The sequence below is a fragment of the Melozone crissalis genome, unplaced genomic scaffold (assembly GCF_028551555.1).
Source record: "Melozone crissalis strain CALT ecotype California unplaced genomic scaffold, PUWL_Pcris_2 ptg000023l_1, whole genome shotgun sequence".
Classification (NCBI taxonomy): Eukaryota; Metazoa; Chordata; class Aves; order Passeriformes; family Passerellidae; genus Melozone; species Melozone crissalis.
The window spans coordinates 8,822,989-8,845,122 of NW_026535801.1; the positions used below are offsets into that span (position 1 = coordinate 8,822,989).

The 22,134-nt window shown below is 38.8% G+C and overlaps 1 protein-coding gene across 10 annotated transcripts in view; it reads right to left on the reverse strand.

The window, feature by feature from the left end:
* PCNT (pericentrin) overlaps positions 1-22,134 on the reverse strand; it is a 70,270-nt gene that overhangs the window by 18,725 nt on the left and 29,411 nt on the right. For 6 of the 10 annotated variants that reach the window (XM_054277638.1, XM_054277634.1, XM_054277636.1 and 3 more), the window contains 15 exons: positions 20,660-20,806; positions 19,962-20,113; positions 18,439-18,653; positions 17,784-18,010; positions 15,983-16,145; positions 15,373-15,516; positions 11,072-11,301; positions 10,202-10,321; positions 9,649-9,669; positions 7,390-7,617; positions 5,992-6,162; positions 4,683-4,835; positions 4,122-4,292; positions 2,757-3,860; positions 395-922 (listed from right to left, as the gene is read on the reverse strand). In XM_054277638.1, coding sequence (XP_054133613.1) covers positions 395-922; positions 2,757-3,860; positions 4,122-4,292; positions 4,683-4,835; positions 5,992-6,162; positions 7,390-7,617; positions 9,649-9,669; positions 10,202-10,321; positions 11,072-11,301; positions 15,373-15,516; positions 15,983-16,145; positions 17,784-18,010; positions 18,439-18,653; positions 19,962-20,113; positions 20,660-20,806 — 3,774 coding nt within the window. The remainder of the gene's footprint in view (positions 1-394; positions 923-2,756; positions 3,861-4,121; positions 4,293-4,682; positions 4,836-5,991; positions 6,163-7,389; positions 7,618-9,648; positions 9,670-10,201; positions 10,322-11,071; positions 11,302-15,372; positions 15,517-15,982; positions 16,146-17,783; positions 18,011-18,438; positions 18,654-19,961; positions 20,114-20,659; positions 20,807-22,134) is intronic. The other 4 variants (XM_054277632.1, XM_054277630.1, XM_054277637.1 and 1 more) reach the window with 4 other exon arrangements.

Genomic DNA, 22,134 nt, shown 5'->3' on the forward strand with positions numbered 1-22,134 from the left:
GACTTTATCTTCCTGTGAAATTAGAGAATACATACATGTATTTATATATGTACACAAGATATAAAATACTTCCATTAAAGCTTCAAATCCAGTTTTGAAAGAGTCTCTTTGAACACTCAATAACAGATTGTTGAAGAAGTGGGGAGCTGTTAGAGTACACTGAGGTTTTACATGTTTAGCTCAATTACTGACACATTAAGTGTCACAAATTTATCAGTTTTTATCACAATAAGAGAGGAACTAATAATTCTATGTCCAAAACTTCACTGGACCTACTCCCAGCAGCGTGTAGGTTTCTATTACTTGGAGCCCATGGCCCCTCAATGATCCCAGGGGGACAGGGCTGAGCAGTCTTGTTTACCAAGAATTAAATCAGACATGAAATATCACTTACCAAAAGCTTCTTCTCCATATCTTCATCATCATCAACAGAATAGGTGCTTTCAGAGAAAGCTGGAGATTTTCTACCTACTCCCATTGCTGCATCCCCACTGCCATTTTCATCCAGGTTAGAATACCCCAGTGATATGGAATTCTCTCCTTGCAGGGATGACCTTGAGTGCACAATTTGAAAATCTGTGTTTTCAGCTTCTGAGAAGGGGGTCAGGTGAAGCACTGGCTGAAGTTCCATGCTCATGTCTTGCTTTCTCATGATCTCAGGCGAGCCCCATGAAGACATACTTGCAATTAAATTCTGGAAATGTTTTGGAGTCTCTTTGTCTGTGCTCAAATTGTGTTTTGGTGAATCAGGAGTTGGATGAATTTCCAACATTTGCTGGCAATGGTTTTTCAAATCTTGATCCCCTTCAGAGCTGTGGATCATGTCCAACTCCTGGCACAAGATATTTTCTTGTGATTGCTTCATCTGTGCTTTTGAATTTCTATTGTGAATTGTCAAGTCAAACATAACTTCATCTTTTTCCTGGAATGAAATAACACATTAATTGTTTAATGAAATTTGAGTATGATTTTACAAACTGATAAACATGCACTTAAAGACCTTTTAGAATTGGTTGATTTTTCCTTCAATTGCTTTATCTAAGTAGTTTTAAGGTAAAATTACTATTTTAACCTCTGATTCTGTGACTGAGTCTAAATAAGGCACTATTTGAGCAGATATTTTAGTTTATTTTAAACTTGTTAACATGGAAATTTCATTTTATCCTCCATACCTGTTAGTTTGTCAGATATAGTGAATAACTGTTATCCCTCTCATTTTAGACCATTTCCTTAATCCTTTTGTGTTAATCATCCCTCTTAATCATCTGTTATAAGCCCAGTGCCAGGACTTTACTCATTCTGCTGCTCCTCCAGCTTTCATTATAATAAATTTCCTAATTTTCACATTGTTTACACTTTGGAACCCAATGTAGGAGAGATTCTTTGCTCCTTTAAGAATGCTGCATTATACTTGTTGTAATACCTGTATGTGCTAGATTCATAGGAAAAAAGTTCTATTGTAATGAATGCTTGAAGACATGGCAGTTTATTTACTTTGATTCAACATATTCTCCAATTTTGATAATTATCCCTCCTCAGCCTACTTAAAAACTTCCATTTAACATGGAAATAAAACACATATACTGACACAAACATCAATTTAAACCTTTCATAGTCCAAGTTTCTACTTGAAAAATTATTTTAAAAATAATTTAACTGTCCCCAGCGTATCAGCATTGCCTGATATCCTTCAAAATGTTACCAATTCTCTCTTCACTGGATCCTTAATTAATTCTGATTTTTAAACAGGGATCTGACAATCCCTGCCTGTATAAACAACATAGGCCAGCAGCCACTGGACTGGAATTCTGCTGCCTTGGACAGACACATCCCATGGTCTGAAGTGCATGAATCTCCATGGGCCATTTAACATTTTTTCCAGCTATTTCCTTTTCCTGAGAGATTTCTGGGGCAGCCCCTGAATGTACAGTCACCCAGGCACTGATGGCACTGCTCCAAACTCAAACTCGCAGGCAAATAAAAATACAAACACCAGGAATCATCACATGTTTTGCATAGCTACACTCCTCATTTCTGCTTTAAAAATAAACATGTCATTATATACAGCAATTATCCTGTCACTTCTTGAAATAATTCATCTACCTTGGATGATTACTGGAACATACTGCCAAGCAGGGCCCTGAAAATCCACATAAGTCTGACACTGAATGTTTTTCCTTTCCTGTATACTCCAACTCTTCATATAAACCCTCTTAACTAGCACTTATCACCTCTGTAAGGCAGCCTTTAAAGACAGTAAATTGGTGTATGACAGATTTCTACAGCTCTGTGAAAAAAGGGTCCTACTGCTTTCTAAAATGGAGTGATTTAATAAGAATTTAAGATTAGGTTACTTGGAGCAAATGGTTCTAGAGAAGACTCTGAATAATTACAAGAAAGAGTCACAGAAAATAAGAATTTCTGAAAGGAAAGGAAACGCGTTGAAGTGTTTTCAAGCAGTTCTCCAAAACAGCCATGAAGAATGGCAAAGTCTTGGTAGCTCATGGTGGGCTCATTGCTTGGCTTGCAGGTGCCCATCCTCTCACTCTCCATCCTCAATAGATCAGGAGGAAAAAAAAATAAGCTGGAAAGAACTCACAGGGGGAAAGAAAGAAGGGATATCACCTACTAACTACTCTTGCAGGCAAAATAGAGTAAAATGAGGAAAAATGTATTTAACCTATTAATCTAGAAGTGTATTACTAAAAAAAAAGTCTCCACAACAAATAATGCTATTAAAAAATCAAATCATGTACCTGTTCAGCAGTAGGGGAAGCCAATACTCCAAATGACTGATCAATATTTGCTTCTAATTCCTGCATTCCATTTTTAAGGGCTACATCTTTTCTTTTACTCTGGCAGAATGGCTTGAGAAATTGAGTCTCTTCATGACCTAATTTCTTGCAAGACTCCAACTGTGAAAGAATTTCAGCTCTTTCCAACCGTAGGGCTTCGAGCTCTTTCCTGTGGGCCTTGATTTCACCTTTCAGTTTTGCAGTGCTCCCCTGCAGTTCCTTGATTTCTCTCAGGTAAGCTACTTCTTTCTGATTCAGCGCTTGCACCTGCAAATCAAGCCTAGAAACTTCTAATTGAAGATTGTAAACATCTTGTGCCTGACTTGCACCTCTCTTTTCCAACTCTGTTTGGAGCTCTGCTGCTTTTTCTGTTAAGTACTGCAGCTCAGTTGTGTCAGCTTCTCTTTGATCTGCCATTGTCTTAATTTGCATCTCTTTCTCTAGAATATTTGCTTCCCTTTCTCTCACCTTATCTTCAAGTTCTTGAACTCGAGATGTAGTGATCTTTGTCTCAGCCTCTCTCTGAGACAAAAGACTTTGGGAAACCTTGTATTCTTCCTGAAGAGCCTGGTGCTGGATTCTCAGGGAGGTGAGCTCTGCAGCAGACTGCTCTGACAACTCCCGCAGCTGTTGGCATTTTTTCTCCAAAATTTCCACTTCAGTTTGGAGCTGCAATTCCTTTTTTTCCAGCTGCTGCTGCAGAGCTTCTTTAGAAGCTGAGACAAGCTCCAGCTCCTCCTGAAGTTCCCTCACTTTGGAGTGTACCAATGAGTTTCTTCTGTTTGGATCAGCATCACCTTGACAAGCTACCAGTCCTTTCTTCAGCTCATTCTGAAGGTTTTCCACTGACTTTTCCAAGGCATTTTCATAGAAATAAACTGGGTTGTCACTATCCTCATGACATACTGGTCCAAATTGTGCCAGCTCTTTTTGAAGCTTCTCAATGACTCCATGGAGCTGCTCCACCTCTTCCTCCTTGTCCTTGTGCAGCCTCTCCTGGTCAAGGCGAAGGTGCTCCACCAGTGACCTGAGCTCTTCAATTTCAGCTTTTTGGTCTTGTGCAACCTAAGCAACAGGAAAAGGACTGAATATTACTGTATGTAGGCAATTATTATTGCACACAGAGTTCATATTTCTCTTCTGAGTCACACAGGCATTAAATCACCCATTTAACAGCAAGAACAATCACACATTTCAGCTGGTAAATTCTCAAAATAATGTCTACTTTGCTAGGAGAATTATCACACAGATTTAATTTACAATAAGAATCTGCACACCTTGCTTCCCCCAAAAATCAAGCAATGAACATATAGTAAGCATTCTTACTTTGTTCCCCAGAGCATTCTGCAGCTCATGCTCAAGTCTCTCGATCTGCTCATTCAAGTGATCAATTTCTTGATTCTTTTCTTCAAGCAGTGCTTGTGGGAGTGACAAAGCTGAGGAATCACCAATACCCAGGTCCTGGCTTTGCTTCACATGAAGTTTTGTTAGATCCTCCTGACCAGAGAAAACAAACATCTCATCAGAAGGGAACTTGATTTAAACATTCTCTTACTTACTATAAATGGTGAAGAGCTCAGGAACACAACTACAGCTTCTTCTACAGGTTCACATCACTGTGTTAGACTGCCCCAACCCAGAAAATAGCCTCAGCTTTTGATTTTAATCAAATCACTGCAGAAGACAATGCTACAAGCATGAACCTAGAAAACTGGGAGGTTTTGGTCCTATGATACCCAGCATTAGTCTTGTAAAGGTAATGCAACATTCTGATGGCAAGAGAAACAACCCAAAATCTGTTTACAACATCATGAGATGAAGACCTCAGCACTCAAGCAAGAAGGTCCCTGACATTTTAGGCAGTGCACTAAAGCTAGAGGAACCCACCTGCAAGTGTGCATTCTCTGCCTGAAGCTGCATGATATTGGAAGTACTCAAGTTTTTTTGTATCTCTAACTGCAAGTTCAGCTGCAGTATCTCCTCATCTTTCTTGCTCAGGTTATCTTTATATTGTTCTACTTGGTCTAGCAAGCTTGCAATCTAAAAAAGAAAGGAAAAATGCAGAGCTGTTTCAGTTAAATCCTACAAGATAAAACTTCATTCATTGTATTATTTAATGACAAGAAGCAACATCAGCAAATTCAGTGATGTAAACTCTAATCGGCTTGCATTAATCAAATATAAATAAATATAAAAAGAGTGAGAAGCTTGTGTTCCAGCTCCTCATCTGTAAAACCAAAGTACTGCAAAGGTGGGTTTCTGCTTCCTGTTTTAAAAAAAACCTACCTGCTCACAAAAGATGCATTAATCTGTACTGTGAGCAATCAAGGCTTTGGTGTCATTGGATGCAACAATATGAGACAAATCAGCATTTGATGTGCAACAAAGACAAACAGTCAACATAAACACCATCCTTGTCCTCCCAGAAGCCAGAAATGAGCCTTGCAGTGCCAATCCCAATAACACAGACAACAAAGCGATGATTCAATAACCACACTTTTCTCCGCAGTGTGATGTTGCCATCCACTGTTTTTGTCATCTCTTGCCTTAATGAGCAGCAAGGTATAGTGGCTCTGGGAATTATCAAGTCTGATTTCAACAGTCAGAAGAGAAATAGAAGTTGCATCTTTAAGAAATTAATTTTTATTATCTTCTTCTGCTCTTAAAAGAATGGTGCTGAAGGCTCACTCCTGTTCCTCTTTTTTACATATCCTTAACTGGACTATGTTTCTACATCACAGATATTATAATAATATAAACATACAGTGGGGTTGTGTATGCATTTATACATGTAAATCCAATGAGAGTTCCAGACTTTGTGAGCAATTTTCTGTGTTTCTTCTTAGCTTGAAAAAAAAATTCACCACAAACATTCTCTCAAAACATGTTAAATTACACCATCATGGTGTAAGAATATATAATAATCTAAAATAAAATTATATAATATATAAAAAAATAAATATCAAAATTATATAATTATTATCTCTCATTTCAAAAACTTATCTGCCTATTTCAACCTTGGAAGGAAAGAAAAATCAGTTTGCAACTGACAGTGATCAGTCTCAAAGCGATGTGAATCATCACAAGATGGTTTCCAGCAGGAAGGGAGATGAGCACAGAACAAAGAAAAAAGGAAGGTTCATTGAGGCCAAACCAAAGTTCTACAAAGTTGGTAGAACTCTCCCAAAGCCTTCACCTCTCTCTCCTTGGCCTGCAGTGCTTCCTGCTCTGCCTGCAGCTGCTCCTTCAGCACTGGGGCAGAGCTGCCATCCACAGGCACTCGGTGCCTTGCTTCATCCAGCTTAGACTGCAGGGCAGAGATCTGGATCAGGTTATTGTACTGCTGCTGTTGCAATGCCTCTTTATCCTGAAAAATGATTTTTTTAGGTGTTAGAATTAATTGCTGTCAATATACAAACCTACTTAACCAGAACAATCCTGCTGAAATACTTCATTGACCCTGACACACCCAGTACAAAAAGAGCAGTACATCATCCCAGTGGCCTATAAAGATATAAAAACTCAAAACAACTGAATGCTTTTTTAAGCTCATTTAAGTTTTTACCCTTTTACTTTTTGTAATCCAAGTTTAGCAACTTCAGAAAATTTAGCATTCAGTGATAAATTACACTTTCTCAGTTACACAACACTTTATATGTTTAAGAACATAACATCTTGTTCTTCCAGCCATTTCCAAATTTGATATGATACCATATATGTGCCAAACTAAATTTGATAGATGGACATAGTTTAAGAAATGAAGAGCTCTGGGTAGATCAAAACCTACTCACAAACACATCAAGTTCAGTCAGAATGTGATAAAGCAGCACTAAGTTGGTCCAGCCTGTGATCTGCCAAGCTACCACATCTTATTTTATTAAGAAAAAAAGTTGGGTTTTGATCCTCCTTCTCTCACAATCCTTCTCAGGAGCTGGGTCAGTCCAAGGAAGAAAGGTTCACTTGGGAATTGTCCAAAGACTAACCATACAAATATGTACTTAATACAGTAAAGCTTGACAAGAAACCACAGGCAGTCATTGCCTCTGCTGCTCATCAGACAACTTTTGCTAAATGGATTGTAATTCTTAACTCCAGGCTGTGATTAACTCTGTAGTAGTAACAAAGTGCTGGAAGTTTTGGACTATGGCAAACAGATCTGGCTTCAGACCCAAGCAAGAAGGGCTACAGATTAAGATAATTCGATTTTAAACACAGGTAGTTATTAAAGACCCTCAGTGTTTGATATTCAGTAACAGCACCTTCTCAGAAGCTTCCAGACAAGCTCAGGAGCAGCTCTGAAGCAGCCAACATGACAACTGTTAAAAGCAGATTTCATAGTAGGACTTGGAGTCTTATTTAAGTCTCATAAGTAATATCTAAGTACATACTACTTCCAAGTAGTATGCAAGTCTTTATAGTGGACATAGGGTTTGTAGAACCAGAGATTATTTCAAACTGCGGCTGTGATGTGTGCAATTAATACACCAGTTGAACTCAGCACCGGGTGCCAGACAGCATCAAACACTACTGACAGCCCCCATAAAGCCACTGTCATGTAGTGTTAACCCCATTTAAATAAGGATTTCTAAATTACCTGTTTCAGTTCAGTTTCCACTTTCTTCATTTTCTGCAGCTGTTGTTCCAAGCTGTGTACAGTCTTGGAGACCTCAGCACCATTGAGCTTCAGCTCTTGGATCTGTGCCATCAGATTTTCTATCTCTTTATCACGAGCTGCAATTTCTTGGTGTTTTCGCTCCTTTTCTAGTAACAGTTTATTGTAATCATCCATCTTCTCTTTGATTTCTGCTTGCAAAGATTCTACCTACACAGAAATCACAGCATACAGATATTCAGGCAATATGAACAGATTTCCTGCCAGTTGAAAGCAAGAGTCATTTCACACTGAAGGAGTTTTTACTACGGATTAAAGTGGAGCTAAAATCTCAGGTGAAAATAGAACTAAATACGCATAGAAAGTAAGAAAAAGTTAGCTTTATGAAATCTTGTTTTCCAAATGCAGCAGCTCTTAAACACATGTTTGATTACTGTCTCCACATCTGCAGTACTCTCAAAGTACTAGATGAAGGAGCCTTTTGGTGATGGGGTTGGTTGGCAATCAGATTAAAACCCACCAAGATGATATGAGTTATTAATAATAGCACTGGATTTATTTCTGTAACTTCAGAACTCTCTTCCAGTATTCCAAGGAATTCCAATTTAGAGGAAGATACCAGCATCTGAAGGATGAATATGCAATCAGACAGACTCACAGGAGCCAATATAGGACAGGTACTTGGCTTTCCAAAAATCATTTAAATAGGAAGAGGATACAAGTTTGGAATTTTAGCTGCAGGAAAACAGTCATTCATTGATCCCAGTAACCAAGGTGAAGGCAAGGCTAGGAGCTTTGGTGTGACAGACAGACTATCTCAGAGTGTGATAGAATCATTTAGCATAGTGAAAGCAAGCTGCAGGAAAGCAGTGGGAGTGGACAAGTAATTTAGTCAATACCCATGAGCGAGAAAGATGGGATTTTACAAAATAAATTTTTTGTTCATCAAAAAGTGTCTGAACTGGTGTAAATACCACAAACATTATGAAATGAAAATTCTTTGCATCAACATAGATCTTTACACCTTCAAAGTATAGTGCAGGAAAACACACTTGAGCAAACCAAGAGTCAAATAATAAACAAGGAGAGTGTAGGAGACTGATTAAGAAAACCAAAAACTATGAAGACTACATTTTCAAGCTGCCTACAGGCACTAACATTTCCTTGACTGTGTATCTTACTCCCTTCTCATCTCAACAGCAACTAACCATAACACAAGCCTTACAGAAAACCTTTGGGTATAGAAAAATCACCTAGAAGTCTAACCTTTCAAATGCCACCAGATTTTGGCATCAGAACCACAAACTGTGACACTTGAGATATAAAAAGTTAGAAAGCTGGTGCTGCAATGCTGTAGCTGAGAAACCCTTCCACATAACCTTCAATCCTACATGCAGCTCCCAAGAACCAGTGAGGACTCTTTTCCTCTCTTCACAAAATAATCCCACTTTATTAGGTATATACCTTGTACCTAGTAAACACCAGAGGGGGAAACTTGTTATAACTGCTACATGTAGAGATCAGGAGTTCACTTGAGCTGGTTTGGAGTGAGTTAAGCACTTACTGATGTTACAGCTGCATTAAACAACTGAATAAATACTGGCATTTCCTGGCACAGAATGCCTGCATCTCTCACCCTACCCTACAAATGTCACTTGCTTAGTTACCATCCTTGTGTGTTTTTCTCCAATAAGTTTTCATCTTTTCTGAGAGAGGTTGCAAAGCTACAGCATTGATTTTTTTCAGCTATGCCCTCCAGCATGGAAAATCCATTCCCTGGAAATTCATTCATATTGAAGATACAGATGTGCAACTCTAACACTGAGGTACACAATTCCATAACTATACACAAATAGATGGAAATGAAATTAACTACTTGACAAGTTCTTATAAGAGCCAGGCCACAAACAAAAGGCACAGTTTTATCATCACCATTCCAATATCTTTTTTTCATGCTCCAAACCTAAACTTCTCCTTTTATACCAAAAGGCTGTTTCAGTGAATAATTGCCTGTAACACCTCTGAGCAATTAGACAGGAGAGCTAAGTACTTATGTAGAGGAAATGAAATTGAAAGTAGTCATTCATTCCCTGCAAGAATTCTGCCACCCTAAAACCTGTATTCTCAGCTCCAAGTCATGCCTTGGCATATCAAGAAGAGGAAAAAAGCTAAAGCATATCTAGAAGGGATTGAAAGGAAAAGGAGAGAAAAGTTAAGAGACATTCATGCTGTTTTCCATACCTGGAGAATCAATTCATAGTTCTGTATAATGTTCATTTATGTGAAAAAAAAAACCAACCAGTCAAAAAGAAAAAAAAAGCAAAAGTTAATCTTTGAAGCCAAGCATCAAACAAACAAAACTGTGTAAACAAGGACTCACTTATAAACTTAAATAGGATGAGGCATGCAGACAAATGACATCTCTATTACAATTGTTTAGGTGGAAAAAATAAACACATTTCAAACCCAGAAGTCATTTCTCAGATGAACTCAGATGAATAGAGTGGAGTTTCTGTAATGTTGTCCTCCTTGTTCATTTAAACCAGGACCAAAGTTCCTTTAAACCAGACTCAGGAACTTGAATATAAAGCACCTGAAACAGTTCTTTCCACCTCCATAACAAATAATGTAAGTGCACCCTCATTGCCTAAATGTAGTTCCATCAGCTGGGGAAAAATCTGCTCTCTGGGTAACAGAGGAAAAAACCTCTCCCATGAGCCAGACCCTCAAGAACATACAGTTTGGTATTTAATAGTAATAAACTCTGTTGGCCACCAAGTCTGATTTTACTCACCCTCTGCTCTCTGGACTGCCCTGAAGTCTGTGATTTTGCTGACAGTTTTAACTGTTCTTCCAATTTTTGAATTTCCTGCTGAAAATCATCACGCTCGTGTTCCCTTTCTATGGCTTGTTCCTGTAAACCCAGGCAGACAGAATCAAAATATTTTTGAAGATTGCATTACAATCTTGAGTACAAGAATAATTGGGGTTTGTTTTTGTGGTTAATGTTAATTTAAATGTTAAATGTTTATTATGTTATTGTTAATTTAAATGTTAAATGTGGTAAATGTTAATTTAAAACATAATTAACTTATAATTAATATTTAATTATAAGCAATATATTTATATTATTAATTTTAATTAAATTTAATAATATTATATATTAATATATAGTATATAATATCATTAATAATATTATTAATATATTAATAATATATTAATAAATAATAATATAGAATAATTTAATTATATTTTAATAAATTTAATTATAATTAATATATTTATATTATATAATTATTATATTTCTATTTAATTATAAACATAATTAATTATAATTAATAATTAATCAGGACTACCTTCTAGTAGTCCTGAAAGCATATCTACAGTGACAGGGAAATAAAAAAAAGAGAAAGCATCTTTTTTGACTACAACATACACATAAACTACAATTATCATTCAATAAAAAGGAAAAATCACCCTGCAATACTACAAAAACTGAACTGAAAATTTAACTTTGTTTTTTCTTTCATGAGACCAGAAGACCAAGGTCTTAATTTCAACCAAAACTGAAAATAAAGCCCATTTTGGGAACCACCTTGCATGTCTCAAACCAGGATGAGTACTTACCACCTCCAAACCCATGGAAATGTGGTTTCTTACTTACATCCATGAACTGCCGCTGGTTTTTGAGCTGCTTTTCAAGCGCTTCAATTTGCTGTTTTAATTCAGTAATCTCCAGTAACTTTGTAGCCAGGTCTTGGTTACTTTGCAGCTGCTCCTCCAGTTCCACCTCCAACACCTTCATCTGAGAGCGTAAGTTGGAATGGTCCTTCTCTGCCTGACACTGAAGCTCAAGTTTCTCCTTTGACAAAAATTCTACTTCCTTGAGAAGACCTGAGTAAGAACACAAAAACAATAAAAGCTGTCAGTGAAGGGTACAAAAGTCAGGCATTTCAGATGAGATGAAATTTGGGTATTTTAGACAGCATCAAAACAAATAAAAATATTTATTCCTGAGGTGGGCTGTAAGAGACATCCTATACTGCTCTACCCTAAATCCTTGCCACACTTCTGTCCCAAATCTCTCCTTAATCAAGAATTCTCAGTTCCTCTAAATTCTGATGCCAAGATCCTCCTGTACCCATCCAATATCCAGTCTTGGGCTAGTTTCTCCATGGCTCCTGCCTTGTGCCAAGCTGGATACTGCTGCAGCCATCTATATTGGTGAGGCAGCACCCAGAGCATCTTTCCAGTGGCCACTGGTGCCCAGCCTGACCCTGAAGCCAGCTGCTATGAAAAAACAAAGTTACTGTATTCCTCTGGACCTGAGTGGGGATTAAAACCCAGAGAAAAATCATGCTGACAGAAAATCAGTCCAGCTCTCAGGTTATAAAGGGGAGAAAACACCTGGGAAAAAGATGGCACATATTTTCCCTGTGCAAAAAAAGAAATACCAAAAAGGGACGTGCACACAGCTGAAATTGTTCAAGTTATCAAGAGTTAGTTTACACTACAAATTGCATTTTCAATCAATTGGATGCACTGAATACACTGTTTAGGAGACCAAGACTGTGAACACTCTTGGAGAAAAGCTACTTTAATTGTGAATATAGTTAGTAACCTGAGCAGGAAAAGAAACCTGTCTATTTTGTATCAAAGCAAGGCCCTGCAAGAGCCTGTGATTTTACTTTTCAAATGTTCTGTTACTTATCTCAAATGTTTTTGGTGACAAGTTAAAGTAAGTCTGTGATGCAACAAGGACCTTAAGAAAACATCCAGCCCAATTTCCAGAAGACAATTCTCTTTTTGAAGTATGGCCAATACAACGCATGTGATTTCTGACATAATGTCATTACAAGCTGCTATTACAAAAAACTACCACAGCCTACCTACAACATTTTTCTCGGGCTTCATTATTCGTGGATATTTAATGACATTTCTAGACACTTGATACTAAGCAAAAAATGATTAATATTTCCATGTTCATGTATGAAAAGATAAGTGTGACAGGCTTGGAATAATGCAACAATAATCACAGTACACATTGGGGAAAATGTCACCACAGTGAGGATAATGGAAAACCATGTGAAGAGTCTGTGCCTTCACTGGCTCTGGAAATCAAAAAAAGCCAGACAAAGTGAAACAAGCAAAGTTTGGGTCACAAACATGGACTACATGAGCTCCTGAGCTCCACAGCAATCCTGTTGTGGGTTACAGTTACACTCCAACTACATTTCACTCCAAGCACTAATTATAGCCTATGCAATAACCATAGAGCAGTCACTGTGCCACACTCCCTACTACTTATTTTATTTTTAAATAATCACAAGTTCATTTGGTTGTGGATGTAACTCAGGCTCTGGCAGAATGCATGAAGTGAAGAGTCTGCCCTAATTTCTCTCCCAGTCCCCTTGGAGCTGTATTGTACAAATCATCTATTATCTGCATCACATAATGCAACAGAAAAAAACCCACAAAACCCAACAATATCTGAATTCTATTAGGACTTCCAATCCCAGCCACAGCTGCATGACAGAGAGTGTCTACTGCCAAGAGATGGGAATAATGTGAATAAAATAGCACTCTATATGTATTTACTAACACATAGTGCAGAGAGGAGGGCAAGGTCAGGTGCTAGAGATATTTATGATGATGGAGATATTTGGCCACCCAAAGGAATTCAGACTGACCCTGAGAGAACAGAACTGGTATTTGGGAAAACAAGCACAAGAAATTTGCCTGCCGTATCCTAACAAACATGGATGGCTTCTTTTTAGCTTTCAGAGGAACACCAGTGCTTTATGAGGAACAAAATACTGATTAGATAACACTGACCTACACAGTCACCTCTTCAGACAGAAATGTAAACTAATTGAAAAAAAATAATCAGGCAAGCAGATTTTACCTGGAATCAGCAGTATTTCATAGAAAGCAGGTATCAAATCTTGGCAAACTCTAAACTTTCTGACAAATTTTAAAAATTTTTTAAGCACATGTTCCCCAAGTGTAGGAATAGAATTTCAAGCAACACACCAACAGATCGTCAGCTCACAGATTTGTTTCTTTGTAGAGACAAACCCATTTTATTAATGCTACTGCACATCATGCAATTTCCCTTGGGAAAGGCCCCAGCACACTCCTTCCCACTCCCCAGATCATCAGCAAATGCCAAGCTCCATTCCGAAAGAGTTTTAATTAGCAAGGCCATTCTACTCACATTAGTACTCCACATGAAAAACAGGAGATGTCAGCTTTTCAAGGAATAAGCCCATGTCAATCAGCTCCAAGCAATATGATTTGTATTTATCATGTTTTCCACATACTACAAATAATTCCAAACCTGAGGAAAAGTACTACAGATGGCTGGGGTGGGGGAAAGGGGATGGATTTCAGGACTTGGCCCTTGCAGCAAAAGTAACTGTTCAAGTTCTAAGGAGCTGCTGGCAAGGGCTGGGCTGCAGCTCCTGGGAGAATGTCAATCCCAAAATACAACTCTGTTCTACAGAGGGCAGCAGCAAATTGCAGGACAGTGAGGTGGACACCAAAAATAGGTTAAATTAAAAATAGTGCTTGAGGGAGATCTGAATGGACAGAAAGAATAAAGATACAGTAATGGCTAAGAAAACTCAGTGGAGCTTTTTGACTCTAACAGGAATTTACCTACATAACTTTTTATTCACCTGAGTGATTTGGTTTACTCAGCTCACACTCGCTGGGGAAAAGAAAAGGTCCAAAAACAAGAGACAGTGAATATGCAAGAATCTATGAATATATACAAGTGTATAAATAAAATGAATCTAAAAAATAGGAGAATTATATTTCGAGTAGACCACAAAATAATCATGTCAACTATGAATTTATCAGATCTAAATGTTAGCCACTCAGGAGTTAAGTATGCAAACTTCAGTTCAGGAGGATAAGGCATTTCTCTTTCAATTTAGCATCTACAAATTTGACTACAGCACTTGACTTCCAAAATCAGTGTATAACTCTAAGGATCCTTCCTGCTTATTTCTGGTTTCTTCTTTCATTTCTTTACTAGCCTTCCCCACCATTCTGCTTTTTCTTTTTTCATTCTGACCTATCAATCCATTCAGTTAGATTTCGCTCATCTCCCTTACATGTCCTTCAGTTCTTCTTTTACTTTTTTAGCTCATAGTTTTATGTCACCTCAAATATTTTTCTTTTTTTTGCCCTCCCTTCTTTAACTTAATTTACTCATTTTGACAGCTGACTTTGTATCACTAGAAGCTCACAGCCAGCTTGCAACACACCCCATCTTCTGAAAAAAAAAATGAAGCTGGCAAAAACAAAGACAATGGCACAATGCGCTTTAAGCTCGATAGCAGCAAAACATTTTTCACTTTAAATATGCATTATTTAACTGAATATTCCTAATTTTGCATCACAGAAGTCACAGCTTTTTATGGCCAAGATAGTTATAAACCCAGTAACCTGTCAGGCCTAATTATTAAGTACTATTCCTCATTGTTAAAATAAAAGTTATCAATTCATTCAGACAGCGTTACAGCAACACAGCAAGAAAAAAAATCCACACTTGTCATTACAAACCTGAACCTTCTTTTTGTGCTACATTAGCAAGAGGTGCTCCTAGAAATCAAAACACAGACACATGGACAAGATGAATAGGGAGGGCATTGTGATCCATTTCATCTTCTAGAGCATCAAAAATGTAAAAACGTGCATGGAGTACCGAGAAGTGCATGGAGTACAGTGTCAACCTTCAGGCATTTCATCTTTATTGTGCCCCAAAGCTCCTGAAGACCTTGATCCATGTCTGCAGAGATGTCTCCCTTTACAGGGAGACCCTCTCACCTGTGTACCAGTCTGAGCTGCTCATTAGGTCATCGAGCCAACCTCTGATCCATGACAGGAGGACATTGCAATGTGCCTTGAGTGCAGACAACTTGGATTTAAGTTAAGAATGTTGTACTCTCTACTCACCAAGAATTGCCTGCTCCTGGGTGAGCTCCTGGAAGCGTTCCCTCATGTTCTCCAGCTCCACAACAAGGCGACGCTCAGATTCCTCTTTCAGGTTTAAGGCCTCTTCCAACGCAGCTTTTTCTGCAACGTAGCCCTCAATAATGCCTGGAAGCCAAGTCAGAAAGCAAATAAAGCCATAGACAAACTCATCCACTGGGGAAAAGAAGCTTGAAAACATGACTAAATTTTTGCCAAACAATGGAAAGTGACATAAAAAGGAAGTAGTAAAAGATGATTTGTGTTTATACTGTAGCTAGGCTTTTGAATATCTTAAGGAATAAAATGTACTAGTTAATGTATTCTAAGAATATCAAGATTTTATGAGGATGACACATCACGAAGTATCTCCAAATCTGTAGGATTCAAAGGGGGATCGTTAAGCTTTGATGGCCTGGCATGAGGTCATCAAACAACACATTTTCTGCTAAGGGATGATGTTTCAAGAAACAATCTCCAGAAAGTAAGATCAAATGTTACATTTAGAGCCCAAGAAATCCAGGAAACAGGAAACACATTATGAATGTTGGGAGGAACAAGCTATGAGTAAATGACACTGCAATCCATTTCTTACCCTCTGCCTTATGGAGCTCAAGTGCCAGCTGGTTCTTGGCCTCACTCTCCTCACTGAGGCACTCCATCAGCTCCTGGTGCTGGCTCACCACCTGCGCCGTCTCGCGATTGCGGCGGCTGAACTCCTCCTCAAACTGAGCGTGGTTTTCATGCATCTTCTCCAGCTACAAGTCAATAATTGCCCCAGCATCAGACCTCAGATGCAAGGTAATAATACTAGAGACATTGCAACAAAAACCTCAAATTTTTAATAGAATTTATGCATTAAGTTCCAAGTTTTGAACTCTCATTTTAGTACTAAGCTGACTTTACCCAAAACCTCTGGACACTTGGGTGAATCCCTGTGCTTGCATAGCAGTATTTTTGCCACAAGTCTTGCTTAGGAACCTAAGTTTCTTCACTGTGCATAAAAAGAAATACCTCCCTGTCACAGACATGTTTTATGAAAAATTCTTTCCTTTGGATTTTTTCTCCTGAGAAGCTGAGAGGCCTCAGAAACAAAATATAAACATTGATTATCTGCTGCTGTGGAATGCAACAGGTGGATCTGTGATTGGTCTCAGGTGGCTGTTTTTAATTAATGGCCAATCACAGTCAGCTGGCTCAGACTCCCTGTCTAAGACACAAGCCTTTGTTATTCATTCTTTTTTATTCTTAGCTAGCCTTCTGATGAAATCCTTTCTTTTAGTATAGTTTTAATATAATATAGATGATAAAATAATAAATCAAGCCTTCTGAAACATCGAGTCATCCTCGTCTCTTCCCTCATCCTCAGACGCCTGTGAACACCATCACACCTCCCTTTTGGCTGAACAGCTTAGCTTGACACTTCCTGAGCCACTTAAAATTCAAAGCATCCTTACGCTTAAATTCTTCAAGAGATTCAGTCATGTCTAATAGACAGTGAAGTCCATATATCATCAGGTTTCCAAGGAACACCCCCAGCAAGCAAAGTATGCTGGATCACAGGTGATGAGGGTCACCTAGAACCCAGATCTGCCATGGCTTGGGCAAGTGCTTTAACCACAAGTTAGCCATGTCTCAGTGGAAGCATCATCAGTACCTAAAAGGAAATTTATGCACCTCATTCTAGGAGGGGTTTTTGAAGATGATGAACATAAATTTCACACTGGCACATATCTCTGGGTTTCACAAAATACCCAATGAGTAGGTTATTTCAGACACGTTTTTCCCCTTCCCATCTTCTCTTCAATTAGGGACTTCCTTGTCCAACAAACTAATTACTGTCACACTAAGTTAAATCCTCAGATATATACAGTGCTTGTGAATCTACCCCAGATGTGCAGTTTAGACATAGCAAAAGTCATTATGGAAATAGTGCACTCAGAACTTGAGTAAGTGTATCTCCTTTTGTCACAATTAAAGCATATAATTACAAGGACATTTGTTTGCTGCTATCTACATACTGCCCAAGCATTTTGACATTGGACTGAGTTTTCCTGAACCTACTTATGAGTTTTTAAAAGGCATCAACGAGAAGTGTGATAAAAGACCCTCAAAAAAACTCTTGGTCTCCTGAAGTTACCAAATGAATTTAAATACCAGGTTAAATTTACTTAAGGTGACCAATCTACTGCCCTCCCACAGGATCTGTTAAAAGGTTAAATAAGCAGCCTTAAAACTGATTTCACATTTTCAGTGTTATACACAAAATTATGGAATGGTTTGGTTTGCAAGGGACCTTTAAAGACCAGTTAGTTCCAAACCCCTGCCCTGAGCAGGGACATCTTCAACCAGACTAGGGTGACTCTAGTTCACTTTTAAAAGATTAAAAGCTTTACTTGTTTAGTTGACTCTGTAACCAGTTCCAGAAGTCTCTCCACCGCAGTGCGCAAACGATGACAAATTTTCAGTATCGCTTCTTCACTTTCACACGCCAATTCTGGCTTTGCAAAAACACTTTCACATAAGTATTGGCTCAACTCAGACACCTCATCAGTCCCTGGAGACAGCTGGTTGTCTTCTGTGAGAGTCTCATCAAGCAGTTCCTCTACTGCAAACAAGGAAGCTATTGGAAAACACAGAAGAGTGACAACTAGCCACAAAACTGGTCACAGAGATGACTGACATCAGGCAGTGACATGGTCCTGGACATGCAGCACAATATGAAAACTTGGACACATCAACAACTCAATGTTGAAAAATCATGAGGGTTTTCCACAAGACTTGGCAATCTTGTGCTGTACACCAGGACCTGGAACTCTCCATTCACCAAGTTGATCTTTCCTGCCCGATGATCTATCCAAGCTTTTCTAGCAACATTGTAGTAGTTGCACTATTAAAAGAATTAAACTGAGAGAACACTGGTAGACACTATCTTAAGTGTGGACCAGCTTTGAAAAACACAAACATTGCAAAAAGAGATATTCTCATCCATACAAAAGGCAGTTTTCAAGAATACAATATCTACATCCAGGTTTGCTGATTTGTACTCACCCTTTTCTAGCTGATGGTTTTCTTTGGCTTTGAAATACTGCATGAATCCCATTTCTTCCATAATACTCTGAGCTTCTTTAGAATCTCCAGAAGCCAGACTGTCATCAAGGCAAAGACCAATCTTGCTACAGATAAGGTCCTCAATAACTACTGTGGCCTTCACCACTTCCATCAGCAGTTTCAAAACGTGCTGATAAGATTCACGCAGTTTTTCCCTAGAACAAAAACATATTGAACATTTAAAAAATTGCACACACTTGATTGGAAAGACCCTTTGAACCTACTCTAAGCCTGACAGTCTAAAATGGGTATCTGCCATGGTTGGGCAGATATCAGTGAAGATCATTCAGTTGACTCACAAAAACCAGGTCACTTTTAGAGAGCTGGCACAGCTGATGCCTTGTGCAGGCTGACCTAGAGCAGAGGCTGGGCAGTTAAAGAATAAAGCAGGGATTTATTAAAAGGCCTCAGTGGATCCACCTTGGGCAGCACAAGAGCCCAGCCAGGGCTGCACCCAAGATGGACCAAAATGGTCACAAAATGGACAACTGGTCATGGGGTCTCTCACTTTTATAAGTTCTGGTCCATTTGCATATTGGAGTTAATTGTCCAATTACAGCTTTAGGTTATGAAGTCACATCCTTCTTGTTTTTCTCTCTTCAGTCCATGTTGTTTGTGCTCTTGGGCCTGAAATTTCAATCATTTGTCCTTGGTCCCCAACTAGAGAAGGAATTGTTTTGTCTCCCTAATCTGTGAAGGGAGCTCACCATCCCTTAATACGAAGCTCAGAACTACACACTAAAGCAGCACAGAATATGAAAAATATAAAAGCTAAAACTTCAGGCATCACAGCAAAGCACCTTTGTCATCTCCACAGGCAGATCACACTACAGTCATAAGCATCTCAGCCTTTCATACCTGTGGAAGCACCAGCAAGGAAGACACTACTACAGAAGGAGGAGCAAGGAGTCTACTACTACAGTAGCAGTGACATCAAACAACTAGAGGGTGTTCTGGCAGACCTGACAACAAAACTTCTATTTATGAAAATGTTTCTAAACTACCTATTTCTATTTATGAAAGTATTTTAGTTTAAGATGAACACTAAGCCAGTTCCTGAAAGATGAGAGAGGGAATTCTAGAAGCTTATTCAACATGACAGCTTCTCTAATCCCCATGACATGTCAAACCAATCCACTCCATCTGAAAGCCTCTTGGTCACAGAACCTCTCTCCATTTTTTTAGATTTTTCCAAGATTAGAGACAGCAGAAACCCCAAAACACCAAGGTCTTCATCATGCTGAAAGAAAAAGAGCAAGAAAAAAACCCGACTTGCTCTTAATGTCAGAATAGGTTGATAATTTAAAAAATCTCAAAATAATTTGCAAATAAAAGCAATATATCATCCTCCAACACTATTGCGAGCTGGCTTAATTTTGCCTACTTATTGATTTCTTTAAGAGAAGTGAGAAAACAAGCAAATAGAAAAGCACTAAGCATTATGTAACCAAAGATGAACAAACCTTTCCTCCTTGGAGTGCTCAATATCAGACCTCAGCAAGGCCAGCAAATTTTCTCCTTCTTGGTTTTCCCTGCCCTGCCACTGAAGGAGTGTCTTCAGTTCAGACTTGGTCTCCTCTATTTCATGCTTGAAAGAGGCCACTTCCTTTTCCAGCTGTGGAAGTACAGTGAAAACACAACAAAGTCAACAATTTCACCTAAACTTTGCTTTATAAACTCTACTTGAAAACAAGTTTCTAGAAAAATTACTTCTCTCCTTGTATTTATTTTTTCAGATTATACCTATATCAGATTAAAACATATGATTACATATAAATAAAAATACATATTTGTATGTGTATACCTACTCCCACCTCCAGACTTTGCTGCCAAACAACTTACTGCCTTTGTCAGAAACTCTGTCTCATCAGTAAACAAGCAAATAAGTCAAAATATCTATTTGGGAGAAAACTGCCAAGACAGAAGAGCATTCTGCCATCCCATGCCAACATTCTCAACCCTCATCAAGTCCTACAAGAAGAGCTTGAAAGAGTAAAGCATTCCCAGTCAGGAAATTCTTAATGTTCCTCTGTTTCCCCCTAGTCTAACATACCACAAGAATTATACCTTCAGTCTCTACACACATTGAGGCAGAGCCCTGTGCCAAAATACAAGCCCAAAAGCACATTTAAAATCTAGGTTTAAAGTATTTTCTCCACACCTGGTTAATTATTGCTGCTCTCTCCTGCAGCTGGGCTGATAATATTTCTTGTTCCTTTTGGTGAGCAGCCTGTGCCTTCTCCCTCTCCTGAATCAACATCTGCTCCTTGTCATGTAGTGATGCCTTCTTTTCAGCTTCAAATTCTTCCTGCAGAAATCACACAGACTTGGATTTACTGAGACAGGAAAAAAAAATGCCCAAACACCACCACCATCCTAAAAAAATCCTCAAACATCCTCTGTATTTTTTCTGTATGCTTTAGAAGTACACATTTTGCCTCTCAGAATAATGAGCAGTAATTTACATATCAACACCTCAAAACCAACAAAATTATGCTGAAACTGTGATCAAAATCAAAAACAGTGTGGCCAGCAGAGCCAGGGCAGTGACTGTCCCTCTGAACTCAACACTGATGAGGTACAATTTTAGCTGTGAACACCAACACAATACAGCAATGTTTTCCATTGGCAAGCCAAGAAAAGAGTTTTTCCCATGGCAAAAAATAAGATTTCAGAGCAGAAGACCTGCAGTCACCCAAGGTGACATGGATCCTTTGCAGAAGACTGAGCCAGTCTGTGCCCCATGCTCTAGCAGGAAGGTAAAAATGGGCTGACACAAAGGGGTAGGATGACTGTCCTTGACCTAGAACATGGCATTTGTGGACAAAATCTCTTAAGCAGCCTGCTTGTTCTTCTCAGAAACAGACTAAGTCAGAGCACAGAGAGCAATTCTGAATAGCTCAAATCTGCCAAGGAGGCAGAGGGAAGAAACCAAGGGAACAGCCTGGCATGAAGAGAACTGCATAAGCAGCACAGGGGAGTGGGAAGGGAAAGGCTTGCTGTAAAAATCTGTATCAGCCCACAGCACAGCTCAGTCTGACACTGCAAGAAGATCCAGCCAGTCTCTTCTGGGACAAAACACTGGTTAGAAGTACCTAAGGCAAAAAACCCAGCTGAATCCACAGACAGCTGCAACAGCAAGTGAAATTTCTGCTGTTGCAAATGCTAATTAAGGACCATAAGAGAAAAAAGCAGGGATCATTTCTGGAGTTTCTGTATAACCCTCAGTCCAGTCCCAGCTTCTGGGGTTCAGCTGAGGACAGCAGTGCCAAATATACCTGCAGCAGCTTTTCAGGACACACTTGTGCCCTCTGTTTCCAAAGACAGCTGCAGCTGCCAGAGAGAGGTCAAACATTGATCAGGACTACACAGAGGACCAAAGGCAGGGAACACATTGAAAATGCTTATCATGATGTTTATCATGAAAGCAGAGATCAACAACAAGAGTGACAACAATGTATCTCACATACAGAGTTGATTGTCATCACACAGTTGGTAAAAGCTTAGATAATACTGAATATTTTGCCACATAGACACAGTATGTGCAGTAGAGTTGGGATGATAGAAGGCAGACATGTCTCTGCAGACACTAAGAAGCAAAAGTCTCAAATGACAAACTGAACATGTACACAAGGA